This window comes from Nomascus leucogenys, chromosome 8, assembly GCF_006542625.1.
Source record: "Nomascus leucogenys isolate Asia chromosome 8, Asia_NLE_v1, whole genome shotgun sequence".
NCBI lineage: Eukaryota > Metazoa > Chordata > Mammalia > Primates > Hylobatidae > Nomascus > Nomascus leucogenys.
This window is the reverse complement of record NC_044388.1, coordinates 14,754,267-14,774,269: the sequence shown is the minus strand read 5'-3', so window position 1 is coordinate 14,774,269 and position 20,003 is coordinate 14,754,267. Positions and strand designations below refer to the sequence as shown.

The following is a 20,003-nucleotide window of genomic DNA, read 5'->3' as shown; positions in this document are numbered from 1 at the left end:
CCACTGTAGTCTGAGAGAGTGCTTGATATAATTTCAGTTTTCTTAAATGTATTGAGGCTCATTTTGTGGCCTCTTCTATGGTCTATCTTGGAGAAAGTTCCATGCGCTGTTGAATAGAATGCATATTCTGCAGTTGTTAGGTGGAAGGTTCTGTATATATCTATTAAGTCCATTTGTTCCAGGGTATAGTTTAAATCCATTGTTTCTATTGACTTTCTGTCTTGATGACCTGTCTAGTGCTGTCAGTGGAGTATTGAAGTCCCCCACTCTTGTTGTGTTACTGTCTATCTCATTTCTTAGGTCTATTAGTAATTGTTTTATAAATTTGGGAGCTCCAGTGTTAGTGCATATATGTTTAGGATTGTGATATTTTCCTGTTGGAAAAGGCCTTTTATCATTATGTAATGTCCTTTTTCTTTTTTAACTGTTGTTGCTTTAAAGTTCGTCTGATATAAGAATAGCCACTCCTCACTTTTGGTGTCCATTTGCCTGAAATGTCTTTTTCCACTCCTTTACCTTAAGTTTGTGCAAGTCCTTATGTGTTAGTTGAGTCTCTTGAAGGCAGCAGATAATTGGTTGGTGAATTCTTATCGATTCTTCAATTCTGTATCTTTAAGTGGAGCATTTAGGCCATTTACATTTAATGTTAGGTGAGATATGAGGTCCCATTCCATTCATCATGCTATTTGTTTCCTGTATATCTTGGTTTTTGGTTTTTGTTTTTTAAATTGCATTTTTGTTATATAGGTCCTGTGGGATTTATGCTTTAAAGAGGTTCTGTTTTGAGTGTTTCCAGGATTTGTTTCAAGATTTAGAAGTTCTTGTAGTGGTGGCTTGGTAGTGGCGAATTCTCTCAGCATTTGTTTTTCTGAAAAAGACTATCTTTTCTTCATATATGAAGCTTAGTTTCGCTGGATACAAAATCTTGGCTGATAATTTTTTTGTTTGAGGAGGCTGAAGATAGGGCCGCAATTCCTTCTAGCTTGTAGGGCTCTGCTGAGAAATCTGCTGTTAATCTGATAGGTTTTCCTTTTTAGGTTACCTGGTACTTTTGTGTCACCGCTCTTAAGATTCTTTCCTTTATCTTAACTTTAGATTACCTGATGACAGTGTGCCTAGGCAATGATCTTTGTGTGATGAATTTCCCAGATGTTCTTTGTGCTTCTTGTATTTGGATGTCTAGGTCTCTAGCAAGGCTGGGGAAGTTTTCCTCAATTATTCTCCCAAGTATGTTTTCCAAACTTTTAGATTTCTCTTCTTCCTCAGGAGCACCAGTCAATCTTAGGTTTGGTTGTTTAACATACTCCTTGACTCCTTGGAGGCTTTGTTCATATTTTCTTTTTTTTTTTTCTTTGTCTTTGTTGGATTGGGTTAATTTGAAGACCTTATCTTTGAGCTCTGAATTTCTTTCTTCTGCTTATTCAGTTCCATTGCTGAGACTTTCCAGAGCATTTTGCATTTCTGTGTGTCCATTGTTTCCTGAAGTTTTGATTGGTTTTTATTTATGCTATCTATTTCCTTGAATATTTTTCCCTTCACTTGTATCATTTTTTGGATTTCCTTACACTGGGCTTCACCTTTCTCTGGTGCCTCCCTGATTAGCTTAATAACTAACCTCCTGAATTCTTTTTCAGGTAAATCAGGGATTTCTTCTTGGTTTGGGTCCATTGCTGATGAGCTAGTGTGATTTTTTGAAGGTATTAAAGAACATTGTTTTGTCATATAACCAGAGTTGGTTTTCTGGTTCCTTCTCATATGGGTAGGCTCTGTCAGAGGGAAGGTCTAGGGCTGAAGGCTGTTAGTCAGATTCTTTTGTCCCACAGGGTGTTCCCTTGATTTAGTACTCTCCCCCTTTTCCTATGGATGTGGCTTCTTCAGAGCCAAGCTGTAGTGATTGTTATCTCTCTTCTGGATCTAGCCACCCAGCAAGTCCAGGCTCTGGGCTGGTAGTGGGGGTTGTCTGCACGGCGTCCTGTGATGTGAACCCTCTGTGGGTCTCTCAGCCATGGATACCAGCACAGTATTTGGTGTGTCTCTTGGGTCCTGCAGGAGCAGTCTGCTTCCTTCAGGGGGTCTGTGGGTCTTCTCAGGTTTCCTGATTTATTCCTGCAGTTGTTCTGGAGCAAAAATTCTCAATGCAAGCCTCCACACACTGCTCTGTCTGTCCCAAGTTGGAGCTGCAGTCTAGTCCTGCCTCCCATCCACCATGATCCCCTCAGTCCTCAGAGACTTTTTATTACTCCCAATTCTCTTTTAATTTAGCTTTTACTTGGCTATTGCAGTCTATTAGTACTCACTAAGTCATCCTTATTTTCGACAACTCTTTACTGTGCATGCAAGTCTTTTTTGGTACCAGGCAGTGAGCTCTGTGTCTCCAGCACTTACTGTTCATATTCTTATGATAGGTGGGCATAGGAAAAGGAGAAGAGAGGCAACCTTTAAGGAGTAAGGAGGAGAGAGTTTGTTAGAGCAATAAATGAATGTTCTTATGGATTCTTGTAGTTTATAAAGTTATTTGGAAGACCAGCTTGAGTTTGCTGCTTACTCTTAGTGGCACTCAAGTGTAGCTATAAAGACTGGGATCTGTTTTTAAGTGCCTAGAAAACTCTGTGTTTATGAAATCTGCATCTGTTGGTGAAGTTTAGCTCATTCATCTTAGACCTCAAACAGCCCTGAAGAACTTAATGCTCACATCTGGTTAAATTCTCGGTGTGTAGTTTGTACGTTTTTCCACAGCTTTAAGTAATGATAGAGAAGAAATGAATAGAGAATGAATCTCAGAGAAATGAAAGCAACTTAGGAACAGAAACAGAGAAACAGTAAGAAACGCATTTTTCAGAGACTGGGCCAAAGGATTCATCATGGAGTTTTAACTTCTGGCAGAAAGTTGAGGAAAAAGAATAAGACTTTTTTCTGAACCATGTAAAGCCCTACTGTCTTCTGGCTGACATAGCACCTTCTTTACCCGTCACACATGTGGCCTGGAAGGCAGCCTCTCTGTGCCTGAATATCTTCATCTGCAAAATGGGATTAAAAAAATAACTGCCCTCATCTATGTGAGGATCACGTGAGGGCCAAATGAAATTACAAGCCTGAGACATCTTTAAATGTTGAAAGAAGATTACAAATATTGGGTAATCATTCTCTCCTGTGTGTATCATTAGACAACCTTGCTTTGGATTGTTTGTTTTGTTGGCCATTCTTAGATCAAATCGTAGGTGTTGATCAAGTTTTCTTTGCTCAGAACTTTGATTACCATATATTGACTCGCCTCTTTCTCTAAAAATAAGTTTCCTAAATCCATTTTCTGTATCTCTGTGTACCCACTTGCTATCTATTCTCTTCCTTTGTAAAAAAACAAAAACAAAAAATCAGTATTCACACTTCACACTTCATCAAGAAAAAGCTTGTTCTCTCTTCTGTTAATAAAAGTGCTATTCTCTTGCCTTCAGATTAATACCATTTACTGTTTAGGTTCTTATTGATCTTCTGGCTCCTTTTATCTTAAATCTTTGATTTTTAAGCAGATGCAGGCTAGCATACTTTTTTTTAATAGTCAGAGTGTAATGTCCATAGCCCTTACCATTCTGCCTTTCTCATTTTTTCCCTTTGTCGTTTTTCCAAGGGCGTAATACCCTCCTGCTGTATAACACTTGGCTACTCAGGGTACCCCACTATGAGAACAATAGGCTGACCTTTTCCAGTCTACTTCAGAACATCTTTGTTCTGTACCCTGTCTCTGAGGATTTTGCCTTTGGGTCATAATAAGTTTATTAATCTTCAGAGACTTAATACTCCTTATGAGCAGATGTATATCCGTTTTAACAGAAGTCTTCTGGAGAAAAGACTGTAAGAGAATGAAATTTGCTTAGTTAGTGGAAGTTACCCCGCAGAAGGTAGTAAGCACACAGCCCCTCGAAGTGTTTCTGATCAGGAAGTTAAAAGATTCCTGATCCCTTCCAGTTCTGAAAAATTCATGAGTGACTCTAATGGTGGGAGTTTGAAGCACTTTGGTAAGTCAGTTCTAGCGTCTCCACACACCCTGTCTGTGACTCCATTCACCCTGCCTCCATGATACAGACGATTCTTTCCCAGTAGTTGCCACTAGCCTATCACTAAGACTGTCTAAGAGCATTTTCTTGGCAAACCACCATTCTGCATGAAAGGAGAGTCTGGGATTGGGGAAAGTGGATTCAACAGCTTATACAGCCAAAGTGTATTAATTGTGAGCTTCGCACCTTGGTAATCATTATTTATACAATAAACAAAATCACATGATTGCTAAGCAACACCTTTCCCTCATTCTTGACCCCAGTGGATTTATGAGGTATTCGACCTCTGGACTTGAAAAATCTTAAATTCTGCTCTGCTTGCAGACATGCTTTAGTGGCCCTGGCAGCAGCAGCCTCTTATTTCTGCCCTGTCCTTACCTCCCTTGGCTTGAATCTTGCCTTCCATATCTCCATGAACCCAGCAGCCTGGGTGTTCTTTCAGGATAACTAATGTCAGACTAGGTACTCTTCAGGCTCCTGTGGGGGTCCCCTGTGCACTGAAGCCTCACACCAGGAGCAGCTTCACCTAAGCATTCTAATGTGGATGCACATCTAGTCTTCCTCCAGAGGAGAGGCTTTTCCTCTGTAGAATGATGAGGGCGCAACAGATCCTGGGTCTAATGTGAATAATAATGTATTTATATCATAACAAAATGTGACTTGTTGAAGAGTTCCACATTCGGGATATGTTTTCTGTGTGTGTAGAAATTGAGATGATTTGGAGACTGTTTATTTGCTAATAGTAAGGATTGTATTATTACTTATAGCTGCAGTCCCCAACATTTTTGGCACCAGGGACTAGCTTTGTGGAAGACAGTTTTTCCATGGATGGGGGTAGAGTGGGGGATAGTTTCAGGATGAAACTGTTCTGCCTCAGATCCTCAGGCATGCGTTAGATAGATCCCTTGCATGCACAGTTCACAATAGGGTTCACGCTCCTATAAGAATCTGATGCTGCCACTGATCTGACAGGAGGTGGAGCTCAGGTGGTACTGCTAGCTCACCAGCCCTTCACCTCCTGCTGTGTGGCCCAGTTCCTAACAGGCCACGGACTGGTAACTGTCCATGTGTCCATAGCCCGGGACTTGGGGACCTCTTCCGTTCAATTAAAAAAAAAATTGTCCATTTACTCTCATGAGAGAGTTCTTACTAAATTTAGCTCCCTTTTTCCTAGAGAATTTTTTCTCCTTCAGGTTTTTTTTAATTGAAAGGAAGAGCTTTTTATCGAGAAAAATCAATACCTTTTAGGGTACTAAAATTGTTTTATATTCATTCCCAGTCTTTCCTAAGGCTTTGTAATCATTTGTGGTAGCCTCTAATATATAAATAAATGATAGCATTTTACCTTTCATCTTTTACCTGAATTATAACCATTTAAATAGATATGATAGCTGTTTCCTTGAGCAGTCTAGGATTTTCTGGTTCTTCTTGAACCTGGGGCTTAATAACATAATAGGCAAAGGAGAGAGAAGGAGATAGGTAGTGGAATATTAACATGAAGTGACCAAGTAATAAAAGTGGCTGTATTTTTCTGCTTAAGGAATGAAGGAAGGACATATATTACAACTATGACATTCAGTCATTTCTTTTTCTTTCTAGAAGGTAGTAAATTTATAAGAGTGGTAAGCCAAGTGTGGTGGCTCATGCCTGTAATCCCAGCACTTTGGGAGGCTGAGGCAGGTGGATCATTTGAGATCAGAAGGTCAAGACCAGCCTGGCCAATATGGTGAAATTCCATCTCTACTAAAAATACAAAAATTTGCCAGGTGTGGTGGTGGGCACTTGTAATCCCAGCTACTCAGGAGGCTGAGGCAGGAGAATTGCTTAAACCTAGGAGGCAGAGGTTGCAGTGAGCTGAGATTGTATCACTGCACTCCAGCCTGGGCAACAGAGCATGACTCCGTCTCAAAAAAGAAAAAAGAAAGTGGTGGGAAGGGATGCTGGTTGCTTTAACTGTCAGGTTGGAGGAGGGAATCACTTTAAATGGACTTGGAGAAAACATAAATGGATTTCCACTTTCTTCGTTACACATGTTGTCTTATTTTGTTTCCCTTCTGCCTCTTTCTGAATCTACCCTAGTTGATATATTTGCCTATGCTCCAGTTTTGTTCTCCTGAGGGCTCTTCCATCCACTGTGGCATGAAGGGTAAAAGCCACAAAGACCTTTTCTTTGGCCATGTCATCTCTTCATTCTCTGTTGGCTTACCCTGTGTGTGTTTTCTATTTGCAGGTCTGTGGCTGTCCTCTCTATTGGAAAGCCCCCATTTTCAGGGCTGCAGGGGGAGAGAAGACAGGATTTGTGACAGCACAGTCATTCATTGCCATGTGGAGAAAGTAAGTATGTGAGCAGTCTCTCTGGGGCTAGGCAGAGAATTGTGTGACCCTCATGACATGCTTTCTAAAGGTCACCTATTTTACTCATTTATACATTTTCCCTTTACTCTTTATATCAACAAGGAAAATTCAGTGATTTACAACCATTTATACCCACATGCAAGTTCATTGCCACAAGCCTTTATCTAACCTCTTTAAAAAACAGTAAAGCGGATCTGCAGAAATCTTTCTTTAAAAACTATTTGATAGTTTATTAGTTTTACTTGGTTTTTCTTGTTGTTTGTTTGTTTTTTGTTTTGTTTTGTTTTGTTTTTTTGAGACAGAATGTCACTCTTTTGCCCAGGCTAGTGTGCAGAGACCCAATCATAGCTCACTGCAGCCTCAAACTCTTGGGCTCAAGTGATCATCCTACCTCAGCCTCCTAAGTAGCTGGGACTACAGGCATGCACCACCACACCTGGCTAATTTTTTGTAGAGACTGGATCTCACTCTGTTGCCCAGGCTGGTCACAAACTTCTGGCCTTGAGCAATCCTCCCAGCTTGGCTGCCCGAAGTGCTGAGATTACAGGTGTGAACCCCACACCCAGCCAATTTTACTTGTTAAATTTGGGTCTCAGGATTTGAATCTGGCAGCAGTGAAATAGAAACAAATAAGAACTCCCCCTTAAGGGGGGGCAAATCAGATGTGTCACATGGGAAATACATTTTCATTCCCATATGATCCAATTTAGAATTATATCTAGTTGATTTATTAGAAATACTGAATTCTAATAGATTTTAATCATTAATTTTTGAAAGCTCCAGTTAAGGAACCAAAGGACTAGTTTATTTATCAAGCTTTTCCTGGATTCTAACATTCTGACAAATTTTCTTGAATTCAAACCCAACATCTTTCTTATCTCTTTTTTCTCCCTTCTTTCTTCTTTAAGAGTTATTTCTTGGTATATTTATACATCTTAGCTAAGTATCACAGCTTGCCCCTTCTGCCTCTTTTAACTGATCCGCACCCTTGTTATGCATGTTCTTCTCACCTTTTCTGAGCTAAATATCCTTCCTGGGAAACTATTGGGAAATGCTACTCACCTATCGTTATTATTATTTAACATCAACTTATAATAGCAGCATATTGAACAGACAGATTCTTTCTAATTTCTTCATTTCAGCTAAAAGGCCTTAATACGATAATGCTTGAGAATATAGTAGGTGATTAATAAATGTATTCCTATTTTTAAAAATCTAGCAGCAAGTCAAGTTCACCAAGTTCTTCATACATCACATTAGAACTAAAGAGTCTATGTTGGTGGAGCATAGTCTCATAAGTGGGAACTGAACAATGAGAACACATGGACACAGGGAGGGGAATAGCATACACTGGGGCCTGTCAGGGCGTGGGGTGAGGGAAGGGAGAGCCTTAGGAAAAATAGCTAATGCATACTGGGTTGAATACCTAGGTGATGGGATGATAGGTGCAGCACACCACCACAGCACATGTTTATCTATGTAACAGATGTGTACATCCTGTGCATGTACCTTGGAACTTAAAAATAAAAAAAAATTTTTTAAAAGAGTATATGTTGGTGGATAGATCAGTAGCCGCCACCACAGTAGCTGTATTCTTTTATTCAGATGAATTGTTTAAATTTTATCTGTAAGGAAGACATTTCTGTAAAACACAAAAAGCGGGGGAGAAACATGAAGTACAAGTCTCCATTTTGGTTAACTGCAGGAAAATTGCTTATGAAGTTATATAGCATGAGCAACTATCCCTATCTTTTTTTCAACAGAAAAATTCTATGAATAGATAAGTGTGTCTCTAAATTAAAGTGTTATTTTACAGTCAGATATTAAAATGGTTTGAGTGCCCTCTAGTGGAAACTCCTCTTTGAGCTCTTAAAATGTCTTTTAAAAGCCAGGGTGCTTTAAGGGAGCCCGGAATGTGGCTATTTTGGGAGACTAAGCAGCTAAGCATGGTGGTGTGAGTTACCACATTGACCTTGGAGAAGACGTGCTTAGTTTTGTAATATTTTTGTTTTTTGTTGTTTTTTTTTTTTTTTTTTTTTTACAAATTGTACCCTTTGCGTAAAGCAATGTGGGCTCAAGTATAGTATATTAAAACTTTCAAATGCAAAAAATTGCTAACAGGTAATTACACAGAATTAAAACATTTTGGAGAATACATATATATGCTGACTTGCTCCAGTAGCTCTACATAATCTTAAAAAAAAAAAAAGTCAAATATAAAAGTTATAAGAATATAGGGAAATGGCTGGGCGCGGTGGCTCACACCTGTAATCCCAGCACTTTGGGAGGCCAAGGCGGGCGGATCCCGAGGTCAGGAGATCAAGACCATCCTGGCTAACACGGTGAAACCCCGTCTCTACTAAAAATACAAAAAATTAGCCAGGCGTGGTGGCGGGTGCTGGTAGTCCCAGCTACTCAGGAGGCTGAGGCAGGAGAATGGTGGGAACCCGGGAGGCGGAGCTTGCAGTGAGCCGAGATCGCACCACTGCACTCCAGCCTGGGTGACAGAGCAAGACTCTGTCTCAAAAAAAAAAAAAAAAAAAAAAAAAAAAAGAATACAGGGAAATAATTTCTCTCATGTCAGACTGCTCATGGGATGGAGGCCTCAGTATGTCTCCTCCAAAGGGCTCTGTTCCACTTCCTTTCCCTGTGCCTCTGCCCATTTCATGTCTATACTCTGACATATATTTTTCTTATAGTCAGGACATTTTTAGGAGAAAGACATTGCTCCATAGCACTTCTTTTTGAGGTCCTAGAGTATCAGCTTTTGGGCAGAACTCATCTCAAATGGAATCAATAATATTGCTTCAGCTTTATTATGCTTTACTTTCTTTTACCTTTTCATATCAATGTGTCATTTGTCCATTAAGAAAATAACATTTTGTCCTAAAAGTTCTGAAAGATGCTAGTTTAGAATAGCTATGCTTACCTTCATTCTTTAGCTTTCATGACTTTTATCATCTTTTCTCCTGCCATAGAGTTGACCAGCCAGTAACATTGACAGAAAATTGTAATTCACCTTTTCTTTCTATTTCATAGCAAAAGACTATTCTGATTTCACTTTGTCCTCTCAGAGTATCTCTCATCTGTCATGTCTCTGCTGTTTTTATATCTTACTATTCTGTTTTATATATATAAGTAGTTCTTTTGAAAGACCTCACTGTTTTTCTATTGTGATCATCTCACCCATTTTCTAATCCTGAGGGGTGGCTCCTATTAGCATCTATTGCATGAATCTTTTTCTGAAACATGTATTTATTTAACTTTAGGAGCCTTAAGCATGTTGAGGAATGGTAAGGAGAATAAGTATAAAAATCATACTGTAGCTCTAATAAGCACAAATGAAGTATACATCTGTTTGATCAAAAACACTTTCTTATTTTTCTTCCTTAATCACTTGTTGAATGCTAACTATATGCCAGGTATTGTGTCTGGCCTTGAGGGTGGTTGGGATACAAAGAAGGTAAGACACAGTTTTATACCCTGTAAGGAGCTTACAGTCTAGTGAAAGAGTTACACCAAGCCATGTGTGCTGGCTTGCACCTGTAATCCTAGCTACTTAGGAGGCTAAGGTGGGAGGATCACTTGAGCCCAGGAGTTTGAGGCTGCAGTGAGCTGTGATCATGAGACTGCACCACAGCCTTGACAACAGAATGAGACCCTGTCTCCAAAAAAAGAAAAAAAAAAGGCAAGGATGTGAAGATGGCCAAGAAGACACAGCCAGGAAGAGCCTCCCTTTCCTACCAAGAGAAACCAAAATATTGAGTAAACCAGCATACTTTGAACAGATCTTTTAAGAGAAAGCACTGAGAGTCAGTGGAGAGATGATGCAGTCACTGGGGCTGAAGAGGGAGGAAACTGAGCACCCTGCATGGGCTCTGAATGGCTCCTAAGGAAGGGGTGAAAGAAGTAACTGCAGAGCAGACCATTCTCACTGAGGACCTCTGGGATTCTAGCTGCAAGACATCCCACAGCTACCATGGACATTTGAGTTGGCAGGGAAGACTGCTTGGAGAGCTGGCAGAGACAGAGCTCAAGGCTATACAGAGTCCATGGGGTTTTGCATGGGAACAGCTGCAACAAAACACAACCGTAGGCACCTATCCCCCAATGCTCTCCATATTCCTTTAAGAGGCCCTAACCTTTGTTGACTGCCAGACCTGGAGAGAGCAGGGCTGTCTTTCCCACAGGACCAGGGCACATCTGATCCATGCATTCCCAGCCCCTCCCAGGGCTCCCATCTGGCTGCTCCCATAGGAGCAGACACACAGCACACCTCCACTCCCCTGCGAGAGCGCTTTTGCCAGTGGCCCCCAATGGAGTGGTTTTACTGGTGACCTGGGAGCACCTTGGCTCACCCAGCACAGCTGGCGCTCAACCCCAAGGAGCCAGAGAGCTAAGCTACAGGCCTGGTCCCAGGCCCCCAGGGTTAGAGCACACAGTCTAGGAGTGCCAAGCTGAGACTTGTGGTTGGAACTCAAGTGGAGGAAGAGCCCTCACTCTCAGAGCACTGGGAAGAGTAAGGTATGGATTAATGGGCTGTCACAGGAACTGGGCCGCAGCCTCTCCCCAGGGGAGCCTAGCAGTCTGGAACACCTAATAGCCCAGTGATCTGGGTGTAGAAGTCTTGTGACAAACTAGCTGGTTGGGCCAAATTCTGGGCAGTAACCAGGAGACCTGTCAAGGAAGCACAAGCTGGGCAGTTCTCTCTGCCATCTGCTGGCCAAAAATACCTAGGCTGTGGGCACCACACCAGCTGCACCGCCAAGGCAGCATCACCCTACCCAGGGATCCCTCGCCCTTGACCTACTGCATGAATAGACCACCCACAGACATAACCCCTAACCTGCAGTCTACCTGGCAGCCTTTATTGTTAAATGCCATCTCCTGGGTTACAGCTTGAATTATACCACCAAAAAAATCCAGCATGAATTGCCTGAGAAAACCCAGTACAGGATTCTGACCACAAATAAAGATCCCATTCAGGCCAGGCACAGTGACTCATACCTGTAATCCCAGCACTTTGGGAGGCCGAGGCAGTAAGATTGCATGAGCCTAGGAGTTCAAGACCAGCCTAGGCAACATGGCAAGACTCTGTGTCTACAAAAAAATTAGCCAGGCGTGATGGTATGCACCTGTGGTCCCAGCTGCTTGGGAGGATGAGGCAGGAGGATCACTTGAGCCCAGAAGGTTGAGGCTGCAGTGAGCTGTGTTCACGCCATTGTACTCCAGCCTTGGTGACAGAGCCAGACCTTGTCTCAAGAAAGACAGAAAACTGTAATCCCAGCATGTTGGGAGGCCAAGGCGGGTGGATCACCTGAGGTCAGGAGTTCGAGACCAGCCTGGCCAACATGGTGAAACCCCATCTCTACTAAAAATATAAAAAATTAGCCGGGCATGGTGGTGGGCACCTATAATCCCAGCTACTCCGGAGGCTGAGGCGGGAGAATCGTTTGAACCTGGGAGGCGGAGGTTGCAGTGAGCCGAGGTTGCGCCATTGCGCTCCAGCCTAGGCAACAAGAGTGAAACTCCGTCTGAAAAAAAAACCAGAAAAGATCCCATACAGAGCCTTGGCCCTCTGAAAGCATCCAGAAATAAAGCCAATTGGCTATACTCAGCTTACACCACAGTGATACCCTCAAGGGAAATAAAGTAAAAACAAAAAAGCTCCATTCAAAGGACAAAGGACAGCAACATCAAAAGATAAAGGAACTTCTGCCCTCACAGATGAGAAAGAACCAGCATAAGAACTCTGGCAATTCTAAAACCCAGAGTGTGTTCTTACCACCAAATGATCTCACTAGCTCCCCAGCAATGGTTATTAACCAAATTAAAGCAGCTGAAATGACAGAATTCAGGATCTGGATGGTAAGAAAGCCCAATGAAGTACAGGAGGAAGTTGAAACTCAATCCAGGGAAAACAGTAAAATGATCCAAGAGTTGAAAGATGATACAGCCATTTTAAGAAAGAACCAAATTGAACTTCTAAAATTGAAAAATTTACTACAGGAATTCCATAATACAACTAGAAGCATTAGTAACAACAGATCAATCTCAGGAAAGAGTCTCAGAGCTCAAAGACCACTCCTTTGAATCAATGCAGGCCGACAAAAATAAAAAAGAATTTTAAAAAATGAAAACTCTCAGAAATATAGGATTATGTAAAGAGACCAAACCTATAACTCATTGGCATTCCTGAGAGAGAGGGAGCGAGAGTACACAACTTGGAAAACATGAGGATATAGTCCACAGAAATTTCCCCAATCTTGCTCAAGAGGGGGACATGGCTGAACTCCATGGAGCAGTTTGGAGATTTCTCAAAGAACTAAGAGTTTACTTTTCAATCCAGTAGTTCCATTACTGGGTATATACCCAAAGAAAAATAAGTCATTCTACCAAAAAAGACCTATGCACCCATATGTTCATTGCAGCACTCTTCACAATTGCAAAGACATGGAATCAACATACATGCCCATTAATGGTGGACTGGATAAAGAAAATGTGGTACAGGTACACCATGGACTACTAAGCAGCCATAAAAAAGAATGAAATCTTGTTCTTTGTAGCAACATGGATGCAGCTGGAGACCATTATCCTAAGCAAATTAGCAGAAACGGAAAACCAAATACCACATGTTCTCACTTATAAGTGGGAGCTAAACATCAAGTATACATGGACATAAAGATGAGAACAGGCCGGGCGTGGTGGCTCACGCCTGTAATCCCAGCACTTTCGGAGGCTGAGGCGGGCAGATCACGAGATCAGGAGATGGAGACCATCCTGGCTAACACAGTGAAACCCTGTCTCTACTAAAAATACAAAAAAAAAATTAGCCAGGCGCGGTGGCGGGTGCCTGTAGCCCCAGCTACTTGGGAGGCTGAGGCAGGAGAATGGCGTGAACCCAGAAGGCAGAGCTTGCAGTGAGCTGAGATGGCGCCACTGCACACCAGCCTAAGCAACAGAGCGAGACTCCATCTCAAAAAAAAAAAAAAATTGAGAACAGTAGACACTGGGGAATACAAGAAAGAAAGGGTAGAGATGGAGGGAGCAAGGGCTGAAAAAATACCTATTGATACTATGCTCACTACCTGAGAGATGGACTCGTTCATACTCCAGACCTCTACATCACTCAGTATACCTTTGTAACAAACCCTTACATGTACCCCTGAACCTATAATAAAAGTTGAAAAAAAAAAAGTTATTCCAATAAGGTTATGCTACTATGGAACAGCCATGACAGAAATAACAAGCACATGGAAGGACACAGGAGGCCAGTGAGATTTCCTGGAAGGTGAAGTAAGGGAAAAGGGTATTGTGGTAAGGACGGTAGCATTTACAAATGCCTGGTGTGAGAAGGCATGGAACATTTGTGCAACCACAAGTGCAGGAATGGTAAGAGAAGGGGACATTAGCAGGTGGGATCAGATTCTGGAGGCCCTTCTATGTCAGGTCAAGAAGCTGGGACTTTAGGCCGGGCGCCATGGCTCAAGCCTGTAATCCCAGCACTTTGGGAAGCCGAGGCAGGCGGATCACAAGGTCAGGAGATCAAGAACATCCTGGCCAACATGGTGAAACTTCCGTCTCTACTAAAAATACAAAAACTAGCCAGGCGTGGTGGCATGCACCTATAGTCCCAGCTACTCTGGAGGCAGAGGCAGGAGAATTGGTGGAATCCAGGAGGCGGAGGCTGCAATGAGCCGAGATTGTGCCACTGCATTCCAGCCTGGGCAACGAGCAAAACTCCGTCTCAAAAAAAAAAAAAAAAAAAAAAAAAAGGCTGAGACTTTAGCCTACTTGACAGAAGAATTTTAACTTGGACAATGACGTGATCAAATGTGTTACTCAGAAATATGAAGCAACAAACGAGCATAAGCATGGATATTGGCAGTGGGAGACAGGGGCAAATTTGGTAGAAATGAAACATGGTAGTTGATAGGTGTGGGGGTGAAAGGAAGGGAGAAGTTCATGATGACTCCCAAGTTTCTAGCTTGAACCATTGGATGCTTGGAATACTAGATGAGGTTACTGGAGTCCTGAGGAATGCTTCCTGAAAATGTTTTAGACAGCTGTTCCTTCCTTTCTGTTTCCATTTTACCATCAAGGTCAAGGCGTTATTACTTCATGCTGAGACCACTGGAAGGGAAGAGGGTCTAATAGACTGCAGTACTCATCCAACCTTACATCATAGACGGCTCATCATTCTAAAACATCCTTTGATTATATAAATTCCTTACTTGATTGTTGATCTGAGTGGCCTTAAGATCAAACTGAAATTACTAACTATTGATGTTATTGTCATTGTTTGTTCAGAGGAACTAATCTTCCTAAGCAGTTGTTTCTTTTATAGGTTGCTGAATAACCATCATGATGATGCCTCTAAATTCATCTGTCTTCTAGCAAAGCCCAACAGCAGCTCTCTAGAACAGGAGGATTTCATCCCTCTACTTCAGGTAATTTTTGTCTCCTTTTGAAAATGGGTTCTAATTTTGGAGTTTCAGCAGTTTTGTTTAAAATTTACAACTATAACTTGTCAATTGAGCTACACAAATCTAGATACCAGATTTCTAGAAGAGTGGTTTTCAATACTCATCCTCCCCCTTGCCCACCCACAGCAATCACTGAAGCACCTTCTGAAATGATAGAAAGGAAGAAGATAACTTCTCTGTTAGCATAGAACATAGCTAAGAACTTGGTAGAAAGAAAGAAAAGGTCATGATATAACCAGAATCACTCTCATGAACGCTGGGGTCTTCACTCACAGCCTCTTGACCCTTTATTTAAGTACAGGTTTTAAATGCTTGGTTTCCTGATTCTTCAACCCAAGATATATTTGAAACAGAAAATTAGAATAGGAGAAGGGAGAGAGGATAACTAGAATCAAGTGCACAGAAAGCTGCAAAAACATTTGCCACCAGACTACAAAGGTAGTGAGGAGAGTAAGAAACACTAAGAGAAAAAAAAAGACACAAAAGCTCTAAATGTACTCTAGTCTGGGAGTAATTTAGGATAATGGCAGTAGTCCCAATCCCATTACCAGATTTCAGCTGAGATTAGTAATTTATTTTAGTAGCATAGACTCTGTATGTACTTAGCTAGAAAACTCACTTATAGGGAGCAGCTTTCACTGATGGAACGAGATAAAACAATGGCACTGTACTTCTCATTTTTCCTTTTCTGTGTATGAAATTTTAAACTCTGTGTGTTGTATATCCATATATTATACATGTAAAAAAAGGATAAGTCTCAGACCTGAATAAACCTCAGATCTATCAGAAGTATAAGTTTCTGGATTTGAATTTCTAACTTTAGCCCTCATTTACCAGGTTGGTGGATATTTTTAACCTCAGACCTTCCTGAGGTTTCTCAGCCCAGAGCTGTGCCACAGTTCTGAGGTCTTACACGGTACCAAAGCATTAGGGTTGGGAGTTACTGCTGAGACATCAGCCATCTTTGGCTAGAAGATTCCCTTCAGATCCAGAGGTCTTTGCTGCTTCTGTGTCATGTGTCAAGCCCCAGAACCTTTGGTGAAGATACCCATGGCCCGTCTGCCTAGATGCACACACAGCTGTTTTCTTTTGAGGTTTTAGCTGCCTCCCTAGGGTGTTGCCAGGCAGCAGGGTCTCTTTGCTCCTATCACCAACAGACTTCTCTTTTTCCTGACACTAAGAGGTCTTCTACTCTGCAGAAATCTCCTGCTGCCATGTTCCTTTATGCTTCCCTATCTCTGCCTTCAATTCTCCTTCCTTGTATTGTCTGCTTCCCTTTTAAATAGGGGTGAGCTCCCTACTCACTACTTCAGGGCAGAGAAGAGAAGTGACCTCAAAATTCTCATGGCTTTTATGGCACTGTGTATTGTAGGCTTAAATGCAGGGTCCACGGTCATTTGGCCTAGTTGACCTCTGTTAAGGTTTTAGAGAGAAAGAGATGTCCAACAGAAAGAGCCCACTTGGGGAGTGTTTCTATCTAGGCTTTCCCATGGGAATCAGTTACATATCAGTATTGCACCTGTTTCTACTATAGCATTCTTCATAGCCTGAGATATTGCTTGTTAATATTCTTGTTTTCATATCTAAGTATTTGGTTTTTCTAAGCAGATCACAAATTCTTTGAAGCTAAGATAAGCTTTTCCTGCCTGTTGAATGTGCATCATTGTTTTAGGTGTTACAGTACATCTTTGTTAGCTCTTAGTATGGATACCTAAAGAAGGGCATAAAATACATGGAAGTAGTTGAGGTTTTTTAAAGTTGTATTCATGGCCGCCATGTTTTGTTGTTGTTGTTTGTTTTTTTGGAGACGGAGTCTCGCTCTTGTCGCCCAGGCTGGAGTGCAATTGTGTGATCTCGGCTCACTGCAACCTCTGCCTCCCGGGTTCAATTGATTGTCCTGCCTCAGCCTCCCAAGTAGCTGGGATTACAGGCACCTGCCACCACACCTGGCTAATTTTTGTGTTTTTAATAGAGACGGGGTTTCACCATGTTGGCCAACTGTTCTCGAACCCCTGACCTCCGGTGATCTGCCTGCCTCGGTCTCCCAAAGTGCTGGGATTACAAGCGTGAGCCACCATGCCTGGCCGTGCCATGATTTTTTAAAAAGATTTTTGCTGAAATACACTCACACAAAACACCCAAATCACAAGTGTATTAGTCAATGAATTTTTACAATGTGGGCATATCCATTTAACTGGCACACAGATCCAAAAACAGTATTGCCAGACCTGCAAAGCCCGTCATGCTCCATCCCAGTCGCTGCCACCCAACAATAACCACTACCCTGACTAATAACACCATAGTACATAGATTTTTAATTATAGTAACAGTTTTCCATGTTTAAAATATGAAGTTTGGTTCTGATTTTATTTTATGTTCAGGGCCCTTGGGCTTGTCTAATTTGCATCGTGGCTTTGATTATCCTTAGACTCATCTGCTACATGGTTTTGTTCCCCCCCAAAAAATACTCATAAAAATGAAGATTCTTAATAGTTTTTGGCATTTAATTAAGACGATTTTACCTGATAATATCCAACATTAAATACTGCTGTTTTGTGAAATCTCAAATCTTCAATATTTGAACTGCATTGTAATAAAACATTAGGTTTTATTACCAGTTCTCTATCTGCTCTCCATCCTCCCTCTCTCAATCCATTCTTGGCCTTGCTCTGACCCTACAAAGTGCTTCTTTGGGGCTCTCTTGCTGACTAGCTTTTGGTTGGATCTGGGCAATGGGAAGCATTGCCAGTAAATGGGAGGACAGAGGAAAGAAAAGTTGGCATTTCTTCCCTGCTCTCTGCCTGGGCACAGTAAGTATATCTCTCTACAATACAGCTTCTGCTAGACAGCCCCTTGTCCATGGTCCTAGTGCCTACTAGGCTCTCCTCCTCCCCTTGTTCCTTTGGCCCTCAGGACTGTAACAGTATCCTCCTGTCAGTAGTCTCTGGGTGCCTCATTATTCCCTTGTTTGCTCCCTTCATCCTGCCCACAACTCTACATGTAATATTTTCATCAAAGCTTCATACAGTGAATTATTTTTCCTGTGGGGACCCTACCCTGACTGATGCAATTCTGAATTTTATCAGAGCTTTAATAAAAGCTTTGACAGGAATGTAAATTAAGTTTAGACTAAGAAAATTAGAAACAGACAACAACAAAATCATAATTACGAGTTAATAGACATTTACACTTCCCTTAAATCTAAGGAGACATCTTATTTTTATTTAAGAAGTGGACTTGTGGAGTCTTCTGGTAAAAGAGACAAATTAAATAGAGACATTATCCTCCCATTCTTTCCCAAGCCCATCTGAAGTTATAGAAATTAAAAAGGAATAAACCCATGGAATCCAATGTAATGGTAAAGAAAATCAATGTACAAGAAATCTTAACATATTTCTTTAAGATAGAAAGTGACCACATGTCTTTTGTGGGACTGTGGATGGAGCTGGAGGCCATTATCCTTAGCAAACTAATGCAGGAACAGAAAACCAAATACCGCATGTTCTCACTTATAAGTGGGAGCTAAATGGTGAGAACTTATGAACACAAACAAGGAAACAACAGACACTGTGGTCTACTTGAGGGTGGAAGGTGGGAAGAGGGAGAGGAGCAGAAAAGATAACTATTGGGTACTGGGCTTAATACCTGTACCTGTGGTGAAATAATCTGTACCAAAAGCCCTGTGACATGAGTTTACCCATGTAACAAACCTTCACATTTACTCCCAAACCTAAAATAAAAGTTTAAAAAAGATTCTGTGATCTTAAAATTGTAAATAAATAGTTCAATAATAAATGGATTTATATGGATGAAAAAAAATAAGTGACCAAAAGTAGGCTAAGAACACCACAACCCAGAATCAGGAGCTGTGTGTGGGCTGCAGTGGAGAAGTGAGCTCCTGTGTTCATCAAGGACCAGAGCAGCTGTAAATTCAGGGCTGGCTGACCCAATGAGAGATAATGGAAATGGGGATTCATTGAAGGTCAGTATACACAACAATCACTAGTTGACTCCTTTCCTGGTTCACAAATGTAAAGTGCAGCCTGACATTTATTCACAAGCATAAACATACTAACAAGACAATAATGCATGCTAAGGCTTCTAATGTGACAGCCACAGATTAAAGTTCTCCTTATTTGTGTTTATTCTGGCAGTTGGAGATCCAGGGAGGTCTCACAGTTTACTCTAAAATAATGCCTGTCAATCAGCACACCCACCCTAAATGCACAGAACCCCGAGGCAGATTTGGTACTCAAGAAAGATACCTGTTGAAAAATAGACCTACTTATATTTCCACAGAGGAAAATTATATCAACTACCTTGTCCTTCTTAAACATGAATGGACAACCAGGTATATGAGGAAAATGATCATCATTAAAGAAAAATAAAGGTTAAAAAAACACATACACAGAAAATGTAGCCCAGAAAAGAAACAAAACTAATTCAAGAAACACAAGAAGTGAGATTTTTTTGGCGAGGGGGGAATAAACATGGTGTTTTATTTTCTGGATTATAAAGTGAACAAATACTTAGATACTAGTATTTCTTTACCCAATGCTTTTTATTTCTAAGCACTGTTATTTTTAAAATGTGAATTATGCAATTTCCCCCTACACATATACTTCACGATTTTTTTTTTTTTTTTGAGTTGGAGTCTCGCCCTGTCACCAGGCTGGAGTGCGGTGGCACGATCTCGGCTCACTGCAGCCTCCGCCTCCCGGGTTCAAGCAGTTCTGCCTCAGCGTCCCAAGAAGCTGGGATTACAGGCATGCGCCACCACACCCAGCTAATTTTTGTATTTTTAGTAGAGATGGGGTTTCATCATGTCGGCCAGGATGGTCTGGATCTCTTGACCTTGTGACCTGCCTGCCTCGGCCTCCCAAAGTGCTGGGATTACAGGCATGAGCCACCGCGCCCAGCCTACTTCACAATTCTTAACACTATTCTATGTGGAATACAAAATGCCTTTTTATCTGAATTAACATGCATTTAAAAAAATTTAGTATATGTGAAAATAAAGGAATTATAAATCAGTAGAAAAGATGTTCAGGTAAAGGCATCATCAGTCAGCTCAGTAGATGTTGTCTACATTTATTTTCTACCTTTGTAA

At 41.4% G+C, this 20,003-nt stretch overlaps 1 protein-coding gene across 1 annotated transcript in view; it reads left to right on the top strand.

Annotated features, from left to right (window-relative positions):
* The window catches only part of PPP2R3A (protein phosphatase 2 regulatory subunit B''alpha), a 193,782-nt gene that overhangs the window by 70,272 nt on the left and 103,507 nt on the right, over positions 1-20,003 (top strand). Inside the window, exons 4-5 of the mRNA XM_003265256.3 lie at positions 6,283-6,386; positions 14,755-14,857. Of these exons, the coding sequence (XP_003265304.2) occupies positions 6,283-6,386; positions 14,755-14,857 (207 nt within the window). The remainder of the gene's footprint in view (positions 1-6,282; positions 6,387-14,754; positions 14,858-20,003) is intronic.